The sequence below is a fragment of the Lycium ferocissimum genome, chromosome 9, assembly GCF_029784015.1.
Source record: "Lycium ferocissimum isolate CSIRO_LF1 chromosome 9, AGI_CSIRO_Lferr_CH_V1, whole genome shotgun sequence".
Classification (NCBI taxonomy): Eukaryota; Viridiplantae; Streptophyta; class Magnoliopsida; order Solanales; family Solanaceae; genus Lycium; species Lycium ferocissimum.
The window spans coordinates 39170982-39191338 of NC_081350.1; the positions used below are offsets into that span (position 1 = coordinate 39170982).

Consider the following 20357-nt stretch of genomic DNA (forward strand, 5'->3'; position numbering starts at 1 on the left):
GGGAGAGTCAAGCTTATTATGACCTAGCTACTTTAGTGAGTTTTAATTATATTTGTGGTCGATCCAGAAATAAAAATAAAATAAAATCAATTCTATTGTCATTGTATAATTGGCTATAACTTTTTTTTGTTGTTGTTTAGTTGAGTAGCCAGTGAAAAGATGGGATATGTTAAGGGAAAATTATAAGTGGCTTTTCACAAAATTTATCACTTAATTATAATTTGTTACTAATGTATTTGTATAACATGCTAACTTAATACGGTTTTTGGCTTTTTGCATACCTTGCACTTAATATGAAGTTTTTTTGCACTTAACCGCACACCTTTGAAATAATACATGGTTCAATAATCATATATTTCTACCTAAATATGTGCTACTAATAAAACAACACAGTTTTGAATATATCGCATGTTGTTCGAGTAAGTTTTTTTCCCTTTATTCTTTGCTTTTACTTTGGTAGCTAGGGGCCTTCGTCCAAGAACTTATCAACGGGTTATAAATTTGTAGAGAAATTAATGTCCAGTGAAAGCAAATGCATTTGTATGATAACATTAAAGGTAATTTTAATTAAAAGAGTTTTAAGATTAAAGGGAATTTTAATTAAAAGAGTTTTAAGTTCTAATATTTACACAATCATATCACTTATTAGGTAATTATAAGTAAATTTTTTGATAATTTGGTGAAAATGATAACAAAAGATTGAAATTTACTGATAGTGCTATGACTTAAATCCTAATTAATCACCATTTATTTTCTCTAGACTCAAGGTATCAGTGCCTTTATGTTTGACAATTATGTTACATAACCAAAATGATTTTATTTGGGTTGAAGAAGATAAGCATATTAATGCAATTTATGATTTTTAACTAAAAAATCTACCATTAAATACATATATGCACTTGAACCATTTTAATTAGCTAATATTGAATTAGCTCAAGAACTCTCAAACTAGCTTATTCATCAACCTAAAGGATAAAAAAGTGCATCTCCTCACCATTGGATTTCCCTCCTCCATTTTAGTAAATTTTCTCAAAACAGTTTATAGTAACAAAGAATATTCATCTTGTTTTTGGTCAATAAATATTTTGCTAATCTACCTTTACAGATGTAAATGTACACCAAATAAGTATATACTCCTATATGTCATGACGTGTAATTTTAATCCTAATAATAGCATTGGAAGGCCAAAACATAAGTACATTCCACAAGAAAATGATTCGTACTAGTTGTCTATACAAAAAAAAAAAAAAAAAAAACATAATACATGTAATTTGATATTTCCTTAAAAAATGGATATTTTAATTCGAAAATTAGCATTGAGGGCAATAGGTATCTAACATGTGGTGGGTGAACATTTTAACTCGAAATTAAAGCCATTTTCAATACATTAAAAATATTTTTGATCCTTTTCCGATTTTATTATTAAAAAAAAAAAAGAAAAAAAAATCTTCATATAGTTAAAAAGACAAAAAAGACACAGTAAATGCTTAGCAATAAAGAGGAAAATCTCTGTTTCTACTTTGGTCTTTATATTTACTCTTTTGCATAGACAAGAGTCAAGTCTAGTCCCCTCTTTGCCCCCTTAACTACCTTCTTCTCTCCAATCTTTATTTTTAATTATTTTTAAACAATATATAAATATAACTAGACCCCAAGTATCTCACATCTCATTAGTCCCACTAATATTCTCTTTTTAATTTTTTCTCTATGCTCAAAACTTTTCTTTGCAGTGTTACTATTATCATCTTTTTCTTCTGTAAGCACAGGCTCCAAGATTGCTGCTTTTTTACTTGAAATCAGTTTGATCTTAGCTGTTTAAACAGTGGGAAAAAAAACCCAAGATTTGTTTTTGTTGCAAAGTTGCATTCTTGTTTTTTATTTTTATTTTTATTTCAAGAAGTAAAATGTGTGATACCATGGCAAAAGAGACACTTAAGAGCCTTTGTAGAAGTTATGGATGGTCTTATGGAGTTTTTTGGGGATTTGACCAGAGAAATTCTTTGTAAGTATTTTTTTTTTTCTCAACATTTTTCTCTTTACTTCTTTTTGTTTTTTGCTCTTTGTAGTTTTTAAACTATTGTAATGAAGGTCCTCCTTTTTCCTCCAAAGGACTTTAAAAGTACTTTTCTTTTAAAGGGGTAGTTTTTTCTATGCCAATCTTGATTTTCATGCCTTGTTTATGACTTGCAACTCTTGTGTTTCTCTATGGTTTTGTATTCAATTAATATGGTTCTCAAATACAACAATATGGCATTACTTAGTCGGCGTTTGGACATGATATTTGGATAAAAAAGTTGAAAATAGTATTTGAAAATTGAGTTATGTTTGAATATTACATTTAACTTGAAAAAAAGTTGAAATATTGGGATGAAAACTTTTCACTTAAAAAATTGGTCAAAATCACTTTTTCAACTTGAAATTCATCTTCAATTTTTCTTTTTGAAAATTTTGTATGTACAAATGGGAGCTAAGTTTCCTGTTTTTCTATTCCTAGGCACTGTTTTTTCCAAATAGAAAATGACATGAATATATTCTTGGATCATATAATTTTTTTAATTCCTTTTTTTGTCCATATTCCTTTTTCTTGTCCTTGTTCATTTGTTAAGCAAAATATATTATGTATAGTTCAGTCTCTTCTGCCAAATTCAAATTGGTTTTGTAAATTTTTAACAGGTTTAATGAAATTAAAGCATTAGATTTTTAGAGGAAAGCTAACTTTTTTTATGACTTGAAGTTCTTTTCCATAGTCTTGAAGGCAAAAAAGAGTTTGCTTTTGTCACATAATTAGTGTATTCTGACTTCTTATGAATATGGTTACTCTTTATGTTTCTATTTGATGTTCTTAAAGATATTATATGAAAGAAAAAGAAACTTTTGAATTTTTTTTAATGAAATCTTCTGCATGACAGATTATTAACATTGCAAGATGCATACTATGAGGAACAAATGGGATCTGTGATTGATGATATGCTTCTACAAGTCCATATTCTTGGTGGAGGGTATGTTGCAAAATGAAAAAAAAATAAAAATAAATAAAGTTGTACAATTTCAATAGTTTAAAGCATTTTAACAAGTTTTCATAATCATAATGTTGATGATATGATTTTTTACAGGATAATTGGCCAAGCAGCATTTACTAAGAAACACAAATGGATGTTTTCAGATGCTAATAATGAAAAGCATATCCCATTTGGATCATCTAATAATTCCAACTTATTCCTGGTAATAATTTTGTTTTCTTGCTTTACAAAGCAGATTTATTAAAAGTTAATAAGTGTTTTTTGCTAATTTTTAAATCTGGCAATTGTAACTTCATTTTGTAGGATGATAATGAGTTTGAGCAACAATTTTCAACTGGGATCAAGGTACTTATTTTATTTCTTAGTTTGCCTTTTGCTATTCCAGCACCTGCAAATGTTTGTTTCACTCTGATGACAGATGATTTTCTTGTTATTTTGCAGACCATTGCTGTAATCTCAGTGGAACCATTGGGTGTTCTGCAATTTGGTTCTACTAATAAGGTTAGTAGTCTATAATCAATAACCTGAGTATATTACAAAATCGACTTTTGGGACGCGTTTGGCACATTCTTTCAATAATTTGTTAGTCATTGTGAAGGGGAAATGAATTATAGAAAATTACAATATATTGTTGTAGGCATTCACTTCTATTGTTAGAAAGAAGGTATTCATTAGGGGCATGCTCACTGATCTATGCTAATTTTATCAAAATTTGAAACTTCAACTTATATTCTCTTAAGTTGAATATTTCCTAATCCTGTTCATCTGTTGTATATCTGAAGTAACTAAATGTCAATGTTTGCATAGCATCTCCAGTGTTCTTTCACTGATCTGACCATGAGATCATATCACGAGACTTTGATTGCCTACAAAAAAAAACTGGAATTAGCTACGAACTTCGACACTAATCCTTATGCATGTTTTCTGCAGCTTCCAGAGAGGACATGTTTTGTGGATCAAGCAAGAAAACTTTTCCAGGGGATGGGAGAATCACCGACTGCATCAATCTGCGAGAATCTGCATTTTGTGAATTCCAATGTTTTGCCAACTGCAAACAATGACAAATTTATGACGGAGTCTAGTTTTCTAGAAGATCTCATTCAATCGGTAACATGCAATGCGGATAATCAGATAATGACTTCTGATGTGAGTCAGTTCAATTATTGTAGCACCCAATTTGATACTCAACTACAGCAAGCAACGTTCCCATCTGCTGATTTCTTTACCGACGGCCACGGCTTCCAGGATTCCTGTCTGACATCAAACTGGGAAGATCTCCCATCAGATATGAGCATACAAGATTTTGATTTAGTTCTTCCCACAGGGCCAAACCATTTTGAATATGGCGCCGGTGCAACTCAAAGCTTTCATGAGAGTACAATATTCGGTTCCTTAGGTGGATTTGGAGTATTTGCAAATGAGAATAAGACCACCGAGCAGTATTGCACAATGTCGGTGAACCAGGATACCACTGGCCCTCTAAATGGATATAAAATTCAATATCCCGCCAACCAGAGGAGTGACGGAGCAGTTAGTACTGTCAATGATGCTTCTGTTTCAATTCAAAGTTCCATCACCAATGCATTTAACACTGTTGAAAGCGGGGATTGTTCAAACATGTCTCCCTTTGAAAAAATAACTGATTTTAGTAATGCTAGTGAACTCAGATCTAGGCCAGCTAACAGGTTATTCTCCAAACTGGGACTAGACCAGTTTCTGGATGGTGGCGCCTTTAGCAGCTCTTGTTCATTTGCTGGATCTGTTTCCGATGATCAGTTGTCTGGAACAAATAAGAGAAGAAAAATTGGAAGTTCTTCAGGATGTAATTATCTGCCAAAGCCCCTTGCGTTTTCTAGCTTTGATAAACATACAAAGTTGGTGCAGCCTGAATGTGGTCTTGATAGGATAAGCAACCTCGAAGCTACGAGTGAGGTCATCACAAAATTGGATGCAAGTACATTAATTGGAGACAGATGCAGCATCAAAGGCAATGAAAAATCCTCAAAGCCTACCAAGAAGAAGAAGGCTAAACCAGGGACTCGGCCTATTCCTAAAGATCGGCAGCTGATCTATGAACGTCTATCAGAGTTGCGAGGGCTCATCCCTAATGGCGAGAAGGTACTGTCTCCAAACTTTCTATGTTTTGCTTGATGACTACAAAGAAATAACATTAAGGGGTTGTTTGGTTGTTGGTTAGGAAGTGAGTTATTCACGTATCAAAATCAGCATAATTAGTACCATGTTCGGTAGCATTTTAGTTGCTATGTATAAAATTTAGTACACCAAGTACGGTATTTGGTTACCAGCTTACAATCCCGCGTAACTAATACATGTATAAGTTATAGGGAATCTTTGTATTTTTTTATGCAGGGTATACGATGGAATAGCCGAATAACTAATACTACATGAATAACTAAAATAACTAATACTACATGAATAACTAAAGGCATAATAAATAAACAGGCCCTCAAACTTGGCCTCAGCTGGAAAGTATGGGCACCTCAACTAGTCTCCACTTTGTCAGTTGAACACTCCAACTCACAAAATGATCATCTAGACACCTCCAAAAACACGTTAATGTCACGTCACCATTTGTGTTTACGTGTCAACTTTATATAAGTTAAGGTGCCTACTTGTAATAACTGCATAACTCTACCAGCAACCAAACAGTCCCTAAAGGTTCATTGAAAGTGCTTCTTCTCTTAATAGTTCTACGAAGAAAAACTCATGTTTCCGTTGTTTCTTTGACAGATGAGCATTGATCGCTTATTGCACAGAACAGTAAAGCACTTGCTTTTCTTGCAAGGTCTCACTAAACATGCTGAACGACTTAAAAAGACTGAAGATTTGAAGGTAATAATCCATCACCTTGATATCTTTGAGCAGTTAAAAAGATAGACATGCTTCTCAGTGCTAATGAACATGTTTATCAACTAGCAGGATTCAAAAATTCGGTTGAACTGCAAGTCTAATGGCAATGGAGTTACATGGGCATGTGAAATTGGTGATCAAACGATGGTCTGTCCGCTGATAGTTGAGGACCTTAGTACACCTGGTCAGATGCTTATCGAAGTAAGTAATGGTTTTTTGTTACCTATAAACCTGGTCATTTAACTGAGTTTTGATATAATAGAGCCTTTATCTAACAAACCTTGTACCATATGTACTCTTTTGCTCAGATACTCTGCAACGAACAGGGTTTCTTTCTGGAGATGGTAGATATAATCCGAGGCTTTGGCTTGAACATATTGAAGGGAGTGATGGAGTCTCGTGAGACAAAGATGTGGGCGCACTTTGTGGTTGAGGCTGAGGGAAACAGGCTAGTAACAAGGCACGAGATTTTTTCGTCCCTTGTTCATCTTTTACACTTGACGAATGCAAGTGAAGTCGGTCTGAATAATCATCTTCAGAATATATCCAGTGGAAGGAAAGCTCTAATGAATGATTGCCCAAAATCAGCTTTGCCGATATCTGACAGCTTACCTGAAACAATTCGATGTGTACTATAGCGAACGTTCCAGTTACTATTTTTTTGTGGTGACATAGGACATGTGAAGGAGCATATTGAGAGGAAGGTGTCTCAAAGAGTTTTTCCCTTTTCAAGATTGTTCCTTACCCGTTAGGATTATCTTTTTTTTTTTTTTTCTTTTTTTTTTTTTTCTCTCTCTTGGCAGAGTTTGTTTATATGTTGAAGCTGACTGACTTGGTAGTTACAGGTTATTTTTGATTTTTCTTTTCCAATATCTGTTGTTTCTTCTGTAACTAACTATGAAACATGAATTACTGAAAAATGTTACTACATTTGTATTTGCTTGACATACAAAGACAAGCATCACCTTGTTGAACATCCATCAGGATCTTTGTTTTACCTTTATCTACCTTTCTGGTTCTTCAGAACTGCTGGTTTCATTTCACTGCAGGCTATCATTTGTAGAATTGATCGAACCACCTCTTCTAGAAGAGGCGTGTAAAAATAATTTTTGTTTATATGGGTGGCTATGAGAATCAAAATCACCTAAAACCTTTAATTTGGTACGGAGGAGTCATTTTTATTTACTTATTTTAGGTCTGCACATAGAGAATTCAAAAGAGTGAATTTAAGGGGAAAAAAATTCATTATCTATCGAGTTTTTAACTGTGCGCCACTGACTCTTGAATAATTCTCAGTTATAGAAGAAATAGTTCATGGTTATGTTCCACTAATCAAATAGTGACACATGAATCCTCTAACAGCTATTATAATACTGATGCTTGAAAAGGACTGGTGTAATATTGCTGAAACATGAAGAAAGACAAAAAGTCTGGAACCAGATTTTGGCACTTTGATAATGTGTATAAGTTTTGATACATATATTTTTCTCTCTAATAAGTGCATTAATAGTGGAGATAAGTGCTGTTCCAGTTCAAGTTAAAGCAGAAGAAACCAATTGAAACCTGAATTATAAAAGCCATATTAAGTTATTAACTAACATACATGAGTCATTCATGGCCTAATTTTCTCCAAATTTGGTAGAACCCCACGAAAGGGTTTTAGATTCACTATAGTTTATTTTATATGTAAATATTATTCTTTTTGATAATGGTGGTGTCGGGCCGGCTTACGCGCACCTCAATTGTTCCACTAGGTATCTAAGCCTTAGTCTCCCATAATTTCTATTTTCACCCACTTTATTGACTGCTAGGCTCCAAGGTATCTGTTCCTCAGTGTACCTTTAGAAAAAGGAACCTTTCCTCTCCTCAGCTGTAAATAAATTCTCTTCCAGCAACCAGGGGCGGAACTACAGGGGTGCAAGTGGTATCAATCGAACCCCCTTCGTCGGAAAATTGCACTATATATACGGGGTCAATTTTTTATTCATGTATAAATATTAATGTTGCATCCCCTTTATATAATGGAGAACTCAGCTCAGCGGCTGAGGTGCTTACTATTGAGCTCATGGTTGCGGGTTCGATCCTTTGTAACAACACACAGCAATATACGAGTGTAATCCCACAAGTGGAGTGAAGAGGGTGGTGTGTCCTTACCCCTACCTTGTGAAGGTAGAGAGGTTCTTTTTGAAAGACAAAAAGGAAAGGAAACCAATTGCGCATCCAGGGAATCGGACACTGGTCAGTACCGTGGGAGGGTACTATGATACATATCACTATACCAAATGCGCTTGCTTGTCAAAATCACAAGCTCAAATGAGAATACAACCATAGGACACCTAAATTCAGATGGCAAGAATAGACTATAAACTTCAAATACGTAAGTAAAATGACTTTGCCAGATAATTTAAATGCCAGAAACTGATAGAAAGAGGATTCTGATGAGAGAAGCACTAAACTGAAAGGATTACTATAATTAGAAAGCTAATATTAAACAACTGAGATGACCTAAACCATACTTTAAAGTAAGGATTAGTTAGTGACCACCAGCTGTTTTAATAAACCCAAACTGATGACATTTAGTTTTATGAAATTGATTTTTTATTTGGACCACTTATCAGCCAAACTGTAATGGTACTTGTGGTTTTCTTTAGACCTTCTATCTTGGGAGAAATTTATTCTTATAAACTCACTGCTTTATGAATATGTGATGCTTAGATTATTCATGTACAATAAATAAGAGTGAAAATGAAAAATGCAAATGAGTCATGATCTACTTAAATAATATTTGAAAATCTTTAAATTAATTATGTGGCCAAAGTTTTACCTCAGCATCATCTTTGAATACAAGTCATTAATATAGTTCAGGTCAATTCTTAGTAGTGCATGGCATTAAGCAACTAAAGAAGTACTAACATTCACAACATTCTTTAGCTGTATGCTTGTTTTTTGCTATATTGCATTACCATGAATACAGAGTGGAGGATCAGGATGGCTGATGGCACGTCCGAAAATTTGGCACCAGAGTCGAGCCTTGTCACAAGAATGTATCTTTCATTGGAACGATTCTTGAAAAATTTAATCTCGGTAGTCTGGAGATTCTTTGAGCAATCATGGAATATAGGAAAGAATGAACCAAGAAAGGTGATCCACTGTGTCAAAGTCGGAATTGCTCTAAGCGTTGTGTCGTTGTTTTACTACATTAGACCTTTGTATAATGGTGTTGGAGGAACCGCAATGTGGGCAGTTATGACTGTTGTGGTGGTTTTTGAATACACTGTAGGTAGGTACTAAAAGTTTACTTCTTTTTACTCTTTTTGATATACAGTCAAACCTCTCTATAACAAAGTCGTTTGTTCGGATATTTTTTGGCTGGTATAGTGTTCACAAAACATGGTTGTTATAGTGAAATGTTTTTATAGAGGATGACTGTTATAGAGAAGTCTGACTATAGTTAAAATAAAATGGATAGCTAAAATTTCAAGAAAATTGCAGGTGCAACACTCTACAAATGCTTAAACAGAGCTACTGGTACTTTTTGTGCTGGATTTCTTGCAATAGGGATCCATTGGATTGCCGATCAATCAGGCAAAAGATTTGAGCCTATAATTATGGGAGCTTCTATTTTCATATTAGGTGAGTGATCCTTGTAAACAAAACAGTATTTTTGCATATGGAAAATGAATAAAAAATGGGAATTAGCTACGATACTTGGTCGGTAATTTGTCGCTAAATTGCTCGTAGATAAAAGATTTTTTTGATAATCTGTCCTAATCCATTGCTAAACAGGAATATCAACGGATTTTGCAGTTTATCTACAGCATATTTGTCTGTCGCTAATTTATGTTTTTCTTAGTAGTACCATTTGTTCTAATTTTTTTATTTCTTCACTGAATTAGCCTCAACAGCAACCTTCACAAGGTTCATTCCTGCAGTGAAAGCGCGGTTTGATTATGGCACTATGATCTTCATCCTGACTTTCACTTTGGTTTCAATATCTGGATATCGCGTTGCAAATTTGTTGAACATGGCTCACGAGAGAGTATCAACTATCATCATCGGAGCTTCCTTGTGTGTTATTACAAGCATTCTCATATTTCCAATATGGGCTGGTGAAGAGCTCCATAAACTTGTCATTAGTAACTTGGAAAAGCTAGCTGAGTCCTTAGATTGTAAGTGTTTCTTTGCCTAAACTTTAGATATAAGTACTAAAATTTCATAATATACTGTTTTTAAAAGTTGATATCAACTGTCATTTTAGGCTGTGTAGCTGAATATTTTAGAGACAGTGAAGACACAACTACCAATACTAAGAAAATGCTAGCTTTCAAGTGTATGCTGAATTCAAAGGCCTTAGAAGAAACAATGGTAAGTTTTTGTCAACATCAATATAAGAATTTTAGAACTTCCCGACAGAAACAACTATATACTACTCCCTCCGTCCCATAATAAGTGTCACCTTAGCCAATTTTTTTTGTCCCATAATAAGTGTCACCTTAGGATACCAATGAATATATTGACTAGTTATTTCCATCTTTGCCCTTGGACAAAAAATGACTAGTTTCTTTATTCAAGGCCAAAAGTTGGATTCACAATGTCAAATTTTGAGTTTCACGTGAAAATGAAAGTTTTGGCCTATGGAAGATAGGACTAGTAAGAGGCAAAAGAAGTAGCTCTAAATAATGATGGTTGGATTCTCAATGTCAAAAGATGGACTACTTGTACATGCTTTAATCATCAAGAGGAAAAAATAATTTTTTTTACATAAGGGTAATTTGGTAAACTTTACATTTCATCATTGGTTTCTTAATATGCGTTTTGTGGCTAAGGTGACACTTATTATGGGACGGAGGGAGTAGTATCTTTTGCTCTACCTATTTTATAAATTTCGATAATAATTTAAATAGAGGTCCTAAAATGGCTATTAGTGAATGGCTGATTTGCACAAATAACATCTTTCGGTGCTAGTATTTAAAATTTGTCACCGTTAACAAAAGTCTTGGGAAAATAGCCTCCGCACTAGAAACATGAAGCACTCTCCTGGCGGTTGCCACTTTGACTTATGGTGATTCGTCAGGATTTCTAAGCAAACTCTTGGTGATTGCCATGAGTTCTTATTTGGTATCAACAAAGACTTGTCTCAACAACAAGTTATGGACTGATAGATCGCCAGAATTTTTTCAGCAATTGCGGTTGAAATAGTGGCGATCCGTTAGGATTTGTGTCACCAACACGTTTTTGTTTCAAAATTGATCCAAATCAACTCCAAGTTACTTCAAATTTTACTGATATAACATGAAATTATCTGCTAGGCGAACTTTGCTAGATGGGAGCCAGCACATGGCCTTTTCAACTTTCAACATCCATGGGGAAAATACCTTAAGATCAGCGCGTCGATGCGCAGTTGTGCCTGTTGCATTGAGGCACTAACTAGCTGCATCAATCAAAAAGATCAGGTAACATGAATTTTTAATAAATCCTTCTTAATTCTGCTAAAATATATAAAAGTCTACAACCATTATTGTTCATTTACCTAACTAAAACGCGAAAATTTTCATCGTTTTATAGGCTTCGGAGTTCTTGAAGAAGCAACTTACTAACACCTGCCAACAAGTAAGTTCAAGGACAGCTGAGATATTAAAAGAGTTAGCATTAAACATGAAAAATATGAGAAAATCCTCAAGAATGGATATGTTAATACAAGAAAAGAATATTGCGATTCAAGAACTGGAAATTAAAATGGAACAACTTTCAGGATTACTCATTCTGCCAAAAGGGGCCATGAATGAGAAGGATGATCAAGAAAAGCCAGTTATAAGAACTACTAGTAATTTTATACCTCTGGATGAAATTATACCAACCGCTACATTTTCTTCGTTAGTGATCGAAATTGCTACGAGGATTGAAAGGGTTGTTGATGCAGTTGAGGAATTATCCAAAATGGCCAAATTCAAACTTGAGGATGCTGAGATGATCAGAACAAACCAGTCATCAAGAGTATCACAAATTAGTACTGTTACTAGATAAACTTTGCTCGTGATTTCATATGTCTTGTTCTTTTCAGGTTACCAAATGCTCATGCTGTACTAAAACTATCCAATTTGCTAACTATCCATTTGACATAATTCCTATTTTTGTATTTTCTTTATAGTTTAACCTTTGTCGTAACTAGTAAGGCTTGCTCAATTGAACACCACCTCGTCCAACCTGCTGCAGACATAAAATAAGAAAATAAATAGTTGCGCCACAATTTGAGCAATGAAATGTGTTTCGAGTCATTAGAGAAATAAATAAAGATTGAGAAATCACTCTTTGATCTTTTTTTTCCCGAGTAGGGGTGAAAAGAAAAGTGAAACTTACACAAATAGCTACCTTTTAATAGCTTCTAACTAGTTATAGCTACAAGTTGAAGATTTACAATTCGTAGCTGCTTTTGGCTGTATTTCAGTTGTATCTCGCATTTTTGAAATACAATGAAATATAGCGAAATACAGAGAAATACAAAACACGTTAGAGTAAATTTAGGCTCTATTTTTGGAACATATTTTTTTTTAAAAATTCTGAGAGAAAAAATAGGCTATATTTTTGGAACATAATATTCTTTTCCTTTTTAAACAAGTAAGTCAAATTAAATCAACCATATTTCACACAAATCATCAAGAGTAAAATCGAGGCCCTATTTATGGAACAGTTTAAAAAAAATTTTTTTTTAAAAAAAATTATGGGATTCAATTTAAAACTTCCCATAAATCACGCATAATATAAGCTTGTTCTTCCATAAAAGCTTACGAATCTCTCTCAACTTTTATCACAATCAAAACTTTTTGAATTCAAAAACTACTAAAGATCTAAAAACTTCCAAATACGAAAAAAAACATACACCGAAATATAATGAAATATGGTTTATTATTTAAGAAATATAAAGTTGTAGTATCCGTATATACAATGGAATACAATGAAATATATCGTAAAGCATGTTTCATAAATTAGAAATACAAAATGCGTAAATACATTGAAATAGAAAATAAATACAAAAGTCGTGAAAACAAAGTGTAGTAAAAATAGGCTCTATATTTGGAACATTCACTAGATTTACACCAAAAAAAGATAAATACATTGAAATACAGTGAAATAATGTACTGAAATATACTGAAAATTAAATATACTGTTTGTTAATACACTGAAATATACTAAAACATTTTATCAAACACTTGGTGGGCATGAAGACTTTCACCACAACTCTCATCAACGGTGTTCTTATGGAAAGAAGCGAGTTGTCTCGAGGGTTGCTACAAAAAGGACGTTATCGGGAGATAAAAGACTTTCAATTGGACTAGTTAATAAAGCTTCGCTCCGTCGTCCTTCACCGTGTTGTTAGAGCTCTTTTTTCCTCCGTCGTCGACCATGGCTTCGCTCCGTCGTCGACCGCTCCGATTGTCGACCATGGCTTCACTCCGTCATGGAACTTCGCTCCGTCGTCAACCATGGCTCTTTTAATAAAGCTTCACTCGTCGTCGACCATGGCCGATAAGCGCTATTCTTGTGGGATTCTTCGATTTGTAAGAGAAAATGAGATCTAGGGTAGGTGATGGAACATAAGCATATGGAGTTCAGATCTGAAGAACTAGAACCTTAAGGTTTTTTTTCGAGTTTGGAGATGGAGATAGTAGTAATAGTGGTGGTGGTGTTGACGGCGGCGTGGGTGGTGGAGATAGAGAAGGGAGGGAGGGGTAAGTGAGGGGAAGGAGAAGAGAAGCTGGAGATAGAGTAAGGGAGGAGAGAGGCGGCAGTGAGGGGAAGGAGAGAGGAGAGGAGAATTTTTTTTTTTTTTAGGGTTTGGAGAAGATGATAAATCTTAAATGTGTAGTGAGGGAGAATAGAGAGATACGTGATATTTCAAAATTCTTGGACCACGTGGTTATGAAATGTAATTTTGAAAAAATAAAGCCACGAAAATTAAATAAAAAATAAGGTAGTTATTATTCATAAATAAGTCTTAAAGGTATGAAATGTAATTTTGGAAAAAAAAAATATGAAAATTAAATAAAAAAAGGTAAATTTTCCAAAAGAAAAATGAAAAAAAGTTACAAGTAGTCTTAGGCCCTTTTGTTTGCACTTAATGGGGGTCTGAATCTGATTCATTCAGATCCAAGCCCATTAAGTGCATTTATTTTTTAATTTTAAAATCCTCTTAATTAATCTGAATACGTCTTATTCGGTCTGAATCTCCTTCAGACGTCAAAACACGCCTCCTTTTTCGGTAAAGGCTCGTTTTTTATTTTCGGAAGAAAAACTTTACGCCTCTCTCTCTTTGCTTCAACTATCAACCCAACAAGCCATTCTTCTCCCTGGCAGTGATTTCTTCTACCTTTTAACTGAAAAGTTGCAACATTCTACAACTCTATGCCTATTATTTTGTCAAATTTATACTTCTTCTGGTTAATGAGTTCTTTGATAGAGGGTAAAATAGATGAAGGGTTTGAAAAATTTGTGGGTCTGGATGAATTGATTAACTTGTTTGGACCGATGTTATTTTATCTTTCTATTAATCTCTCTCATGTCGACTCTAATTTTTTTTAGATTAACAAACAAATCGGTATTAACTTAAGGTTGGAAAGAAAATCAAACGTCTGTTGAGAGGAAGCTAATGAGGTTTTTTGAGGGAGCTAATGGATCCTAATGAGGGTATTTTCACAGAGCAGCTAAATGTTTGTTTTATTAGTTGTGTTGTTTGGGATTTTTACCCCTAGGTTTTTCGACTCAAATAAATGTTTCAATTCAATAGCCTGTCTCCTTGACCGTATGTTTGGTGTTTTCTTCTACTGAGAGTACTTATTCTTTCGATTAGTTTGTAATTGCCTTATGAAAATTGTTTGTACTTGATTCTTGTTAAAGTGTGTACATATAACATATACTATATGGATTACGACAAATTTCATAATCACTTTGGCTGTTTAACTTGAAGAATGTGGGTACAAAACTTTGCTACTAATATTTCAATGTTATTATATTTGATTACTATTTTAGTGAATTGTATATTTATTAGGTTTAATTGTTTAAATATAAATAAAATATGCATATTCAGATGTTGAAAAAATAAACAGTCCAAATCATTTAGTGTTCAGATCTAGATGCAACATCTTAATATTCAGATGTGCATTCAGATTCAGACGCCTTAATCTTAATGAAAACAAATGCAGCCTTAAAATAGAAAAGGATGCCATAATAAAATTACGTGTTAGATAATATTTATTTGTTGTAGAAAATGTGAAGTTTGATATGTCACAAACAAACTACAACAGACCTTACCCCTATCTTGGGAGGTGGGAGGTAGAGAGACTGTTTCCTTTAGACTTTTTGACATAAGAACAAACAATTCAAAGTAGTGTAAAAAAAAAAAAAAAACTAGGCCATTATGTTCTATAAAACCATAATAGAACAGTACAATCACCAAAAAAAAATTCAACTATTTCGTAGAAATGGCACCAAGTAACCGATTTTAAACATGTTCAATTTTTAAAATCATTTAAAGTTTAGCCAGATTTGGTAAACCAAACCTCTTCCTGCTCCTTTTTCTTTAACCTCGGTACTGCAATTTGCCTAGGACAGTTCAAAACTTTAACAAACAACAACAACAACCCAGTGAAATCACACAATGTGGGGTCTGGGGAGGGTAGAGTGTACGCAGACCTTACTCCTACCAAGGTAGGACGGTTGTTTCCGAAAGGCTTCGATTTCGATAAAAAGCGTAAAAAGAGGTCGGATAAAAATTTAAGAAATTCAAGGCGATATGGAAATGAAAATAACGAAAGCGACACAAATAAAATAGGATAATCAAAGTACAGGAACTAACAGATAATAGCAGAAATCAAAGCACAAGACCCTCCCCAGATAATAGGGCAGTTCAAAACTTTAAATACTTGTATAAATTGGGACTATTCCTTAAATAGGCGTCCTAACTAACTATTCTTGCAATTATCCCAATTATTTCGTGGCCCAATAACTTTGAGCCCGTTTTGCAAAACTGCAATGGCCCATCCCACTGGAGCTCTGTCTTCTTCCTTATATAAAAAAAAAAAAACCTTCGCGGGGTTTCCAGAGGAAGTGTTAAAATCCTTTTATCTTAATTGAATTAATTGCTTTAGATTTTTCGTAATGGCGGAGACAATTGTAACATCCGAGGCAGCTTCAAGTTCGTCCCAGTTGAACTGGTCATCCCATATAATATGTCGGGTGTAAGTATTATTAATATCTTTAATTTCAATCATATCAGTTTCTTATGTTTGCTTTTGTTAATTCAATTTTCAGTAATTTATGCTCAACCCTCAATAGCGGTTTTATCCATTTTGGTTCTTCACTTGTTGTCTTCAAACTATGCTCTTTTTTTGGGATTTTTACCTACCAAAATAATAGCTGAAAAAATGTAACTTTTCTTATATATTAATCTTTTATATATAACTAGTGTAATTTTTTGGTATATATGGCTAGCAGTTGTAGTTATTTTTGGCGAGCGGTCAAATGTGTAACTTCCACCCACCCCCCCTCCCCCCCCGCCTCCCTTTTTTTTTTTTTTTTGCAATTTCTTTTCTTGTGGATTATCTAAGTTTTATATTAAGGAAACAACATTTTTGTTACAAATTACTAACTTTTGGAATGAAATGGACGAATAGAGCTCAATGGATAAAGTGGATTCATGTAGCTGACCGCAACTAATTTAGGATTGAGTGTTCAGTTGATTGATTGATTTCTTTGTTGGAGCCTGATTTGTTTATACGTGATTGGAACTTGAGAGTTGAAGGAAGATTTTCACTATTCTGTCAGTTTTAGTTTGCGAGTGTATGCCACTGATTGGGCTATGATTGTATAAAATAGTAATATAATGCTTTGACAACAATGTGGAGTTCATTTAGATAAGAAATGAAATCATACATTGGTAAAGTCTCAGTGCAACAAAGTTACTAATTTGAAACTTCAGGTGGATACCTAATGGGTTCAAAAGATGCCTTTTATTTGCCTTAACCTGTGTAGGAGCTTATCTGGAAGATCTTGGGTGGACTTTCCGTTGTGCCTTAATAGCGTATTTGACTAGTTCCCGATTCAGGGATAATAGAGCGCTTATAATGATGCCTATCATAGAAACATGTTGTGTTTTCACAATTATGGCGGGGCCAGGCTTAGCTTTTGAGCGATCGAAGTGACAATTAGATATGTTACTGAATAATCCACCTGAATATTGAAAAAGGTTCATTGTTGGGGTATTCAAATCTCTCCCTACAAAGGATTAAAAATAAAAATCGAATACTTTCCTCCTATGATATTAAGGTCAATATGTTATCTTCCCTTCATTACGGGATAAATGAAGGTTGAAAAGATTATTTCAGGTGAGAACGACTTCCACGTTATGCTTGAAGAATCAATCCCTGGAATTGAGCTCATTTAACATGGATTGTACCTACATATTTCTTCAGTATGTTGACTTCATTATCATTTATGATTCTGACCTGCCTATTTTACATTCTACGAATGCTAGGCACGTGAGCACTCTAGGTTTGTGAGGTCATCTCCTTTTTCTTTTTTTTCTTTTTTTGGGTGGATAAGTAAGGTGTATTTTATGCTAGATAGTGCGTCAAAAGTTACAGATTGTGCAAATTTCTTATCATTTCTGTCATGGAATTTACATCATTAAGTTGACCAGGGTGCACCAAAAAGCTAGCAATTAAATACATATGGCCTTAAGGTTTCTGAGGTAATCTTTGCTAAGACCAAAAGAAAAGTTGTAGATGTTAAAACGTTAGTGATTTGCGTATGCATGTGGTTGCATTGATTCCTTTACTGTATTTCCTGCTGCTGATTCAATATGATGGGGAAAATGAAATCAGTTAATTTCTCAAGTTTCTTGTCTATCAAAATTGTGAGCGACTGTGGCTAAAATAACAGCAATGCTTACTTTTTGTGCAGTTGTCAAAAGCAATTTTCGCAGTATACCTGCCCTCGATGTAATACCCGTTATTGCTCTCTTCCTTGTTACAAGGTGAGTGAAAAATTTGTTCCTTGTAAGTGATGAAGCTCGAAAAAAGGATTATCTTTTGCAATTCCAATTTCTTTTTCTTGTCTGCCTATGCTGATAGTTGTTATTCTTAGCCTGTGATGTCTATAAATCTATTGTTCCACCGTTCCTGATTCTTTATAATGGTATTGCTGGCAGTCTCATAGTCTTCGTTGCACTGAATCCTTTATGAGAGAGAATGTCATGGAGGAACTACAGCACTTACAACCAGATGGAGGAAGTAAGCAAAAAATGCTGGACATACTCAAACGATTCCACTCGGAAGATGAAGCAGACATCATGGATGAAGATGGTAAGCATTGCTTTGTTTTCTGCAATAATGAATATAGTCCTGCTTGATGCGTTTCCTCAGAACGACCTTTCATTTATTATTAGCATTTTAAGAGGAGTAATATGGAATATGGTTTTTGTTTTCTACAATAAAAGAAGAAACTTTATTGATACGGCTTTTATTGTAATTTACGATGAGGAGGATTCGATTTGCTCAAGCAGTTATACTTCAGGGATTCTTGTTGTATTCATGTATCACATTGCTTGCAATGTGGATATTGAAATGAATCTTATATATTTTCATACTTTCACATAGTTAGTAGCCGTTTGGCCATGAGAATCATTCACTTTTTTCCGGAATAATTTTTCACTTTATTTCAAAAGCAGTGTTCGATTATAAAATTTTCAGATCCAACTTGGAGTTGGATTCCAAATTTGGGAAAGTGCTCCAAACTTGTTTTCCAACTCCAACTTCATAAATTCCAAATAAAGTTATATCTGGAATTTATGGCCAAACGCCTACTTTGTGAATTTATTGAACTGACATAACACACTACTATAGAGGCCAAAATGAGTTATGTTTTTATTGCTGAAATTCTTAATCATAACTTTCCCTTGTTGATCTTGTTGCATCAGATTCCTTTTTGTCTGAGGAAACTATTCAAAAAATTCAATCTGGTATGTTCCTGAAATATAACATTTTGATGCTATTTCGGTTTCTCCTTTGTGCTTTTATTCAAGCTAATTTCTTTGGTTGCGGGTGGCGTATACAGGAAACCAGATAAGTTTTGAAGATTTATCTACTGAAGAAAAGAAACATTTTCACAGGGCTGTTGCCTCAGGAGAGCTGAGCAAATTGATTAGGCCGTGGGAGCCATGGTGGTTGAAGCCTTCTGCCAAGTACATATCTCTTGGTCGGGATGGAACTCAACTAGTCCAGCCACTTGTGAGGGACGATACAGCTGTTGACGACCCTTTGCACGACATTCCACTGGGCCCCGACTCTCCGTTACCCTCAGTTAGTAAGCTCAGTGCGGCCGGGCCATCCCCTTTATTGGCTGTTCACCTTGTTGACATCGTGTACAGTTATTGCTTTACTCTTCGCCTTTACAATGGTGATTGGGAATCAGATCCCATAGGATCAGCCACGGTGTTGTTGAGCGTCTCTTCTGTTCTTGGTCAAGGTGGGCAGCCGGAGACAGTGCTGGAAGCTCTATCGCATTGCATGGAGCAAACATGTTCACCGGCCTTCAGACACATGGGTGGCCTACAATTCGCATTGGGACTAATCAATGACACAATTACCCTTCTTAATCTTGAAGGACCAGCTTTAGTTTGTTTGCTTTGTGATCTAAGGAGGCTAATTCTACAAGCAGAGAAGGATTTGAAGTCAGAGAAGCCGCGTAAATCCAGAAGTTCTGAAATCAAAACGAAGCTCAAGTCTGCTGAAAGGAAGGTTTATTTTATAATGTGTTGGGCTCACGAGCAGCCACGAGAAGCATGGTCTTCCTTAGCAGCAATTGTCGAGGCAGAGCAGAGGCGATTAGTTGAATCTGTAGGGAGTAAGACGAGTATTCCGAAAATGGAGAAAGTACAAACTGAGGGTAAGCCTCTGATTAAGGAGGTTGAATAACTTGATTATTCCTTCTGCATGACAAGCTAAGCTGCAGCAGAAAACACAAAGAAGTACTCACTGATGCTTGTAAAGATGTTAGGTTCAGATCATGGTGTTTTTGCTTTACATCATTGCCTGAAGTTTTGTACTATTTACTTTCTCTTTGGAACTTTATTCATATGGGTCTCTGAAACAATTCCATTTTAAGAAAAAGGAAAAAAGCTTTTATGGAAAATACAAAATCTGTATTACTTGTAAATGTTCGATGTACGTAGTAGTGAGAGAGAGATCAAAACTTTGAAAGTTGTGAAAGAATAAGTAACACCTCCCCCCCCCCGCCTTCCCCCCCTCCCACCCACCACCCCACCAAATTAACATTTGCTTTAGCGCAATAATAAAAATGTCTCAATATAATTGTTATTTTAAAAATTCAAGATTGAAGTTAATAATTATTTTCAACTATATGCCTTTTATATTAAGGAAAAATGTCACAATACTGAAGAGGAAATAATCAGTT

The 20357-nt window shown here is 34.5% G+C and overlaps 2 protein-coding genes and 1 pseudogene across 2 annotated transcripts; all 3 read left to right on the forward strand.

The window, feature by feature from the left end:
- Positions 1 to 1207: 1207 nt before the first annotated feature.
- LOC132030695 (transcription factor bHLH157) lies at positions 1208 to 6871 on the forward strand. The gene is made up of 9 exons (XM_059420427.1): positions 1208 to 2002; positions 2910 to 2999; positions 3114 to 3222; positions 3324 to 3365; positions 3462 to 3521; positions 3951 to 5138; positions 5772 to 5873; positions 5961 to 6092; positions 6200 to 6871. The coding sequence occupies exons 1-9, from the start codon at positions 1905 to 1907 to the stop codon at positions 6527 to 6529; spliced, it is 2151 nt and encodes a 716-aa protein (XP_059276410.1). The 5' UTR covers positions 1208 to 1904; the 3' UTR covers positions 6530 to 6871.
- A 1769-nt stretch (positions 6872 to 8640) lies between these two features.
- Positions 8641 to 12019, forward strand: LOC132069497 (aluminum-activated malate transporter 10-like; annotated as a pseudogene).
- A 3944-nt stretch (positions 12020 to 15963) lies between these two features.
- LOC132030698 (uncharacterized) lies at positions 15964 to 20018 on the forward strand. The gene is made up of 5 exons (XM_059420429.1): positions 15964 to 16123; positions 17847 to 17919; positions 18094 to 18247; positions 18862 to 18903; positions 18999 to 20018. Exons 1-5 carry the CDS (start codon positions 16044 to 16046, stop codon positions 19856 to 19858), a joined length of 1209 nt encoding a protein of 402 aa, XP_059276412.1. The 5' UTR covers positions 15964 to 16043; the 3' UTR covers positions 19859 to 20018.
- The last annotated feature ends 339 nt before the right edge of the window (positions 20019 to 20357 follow it).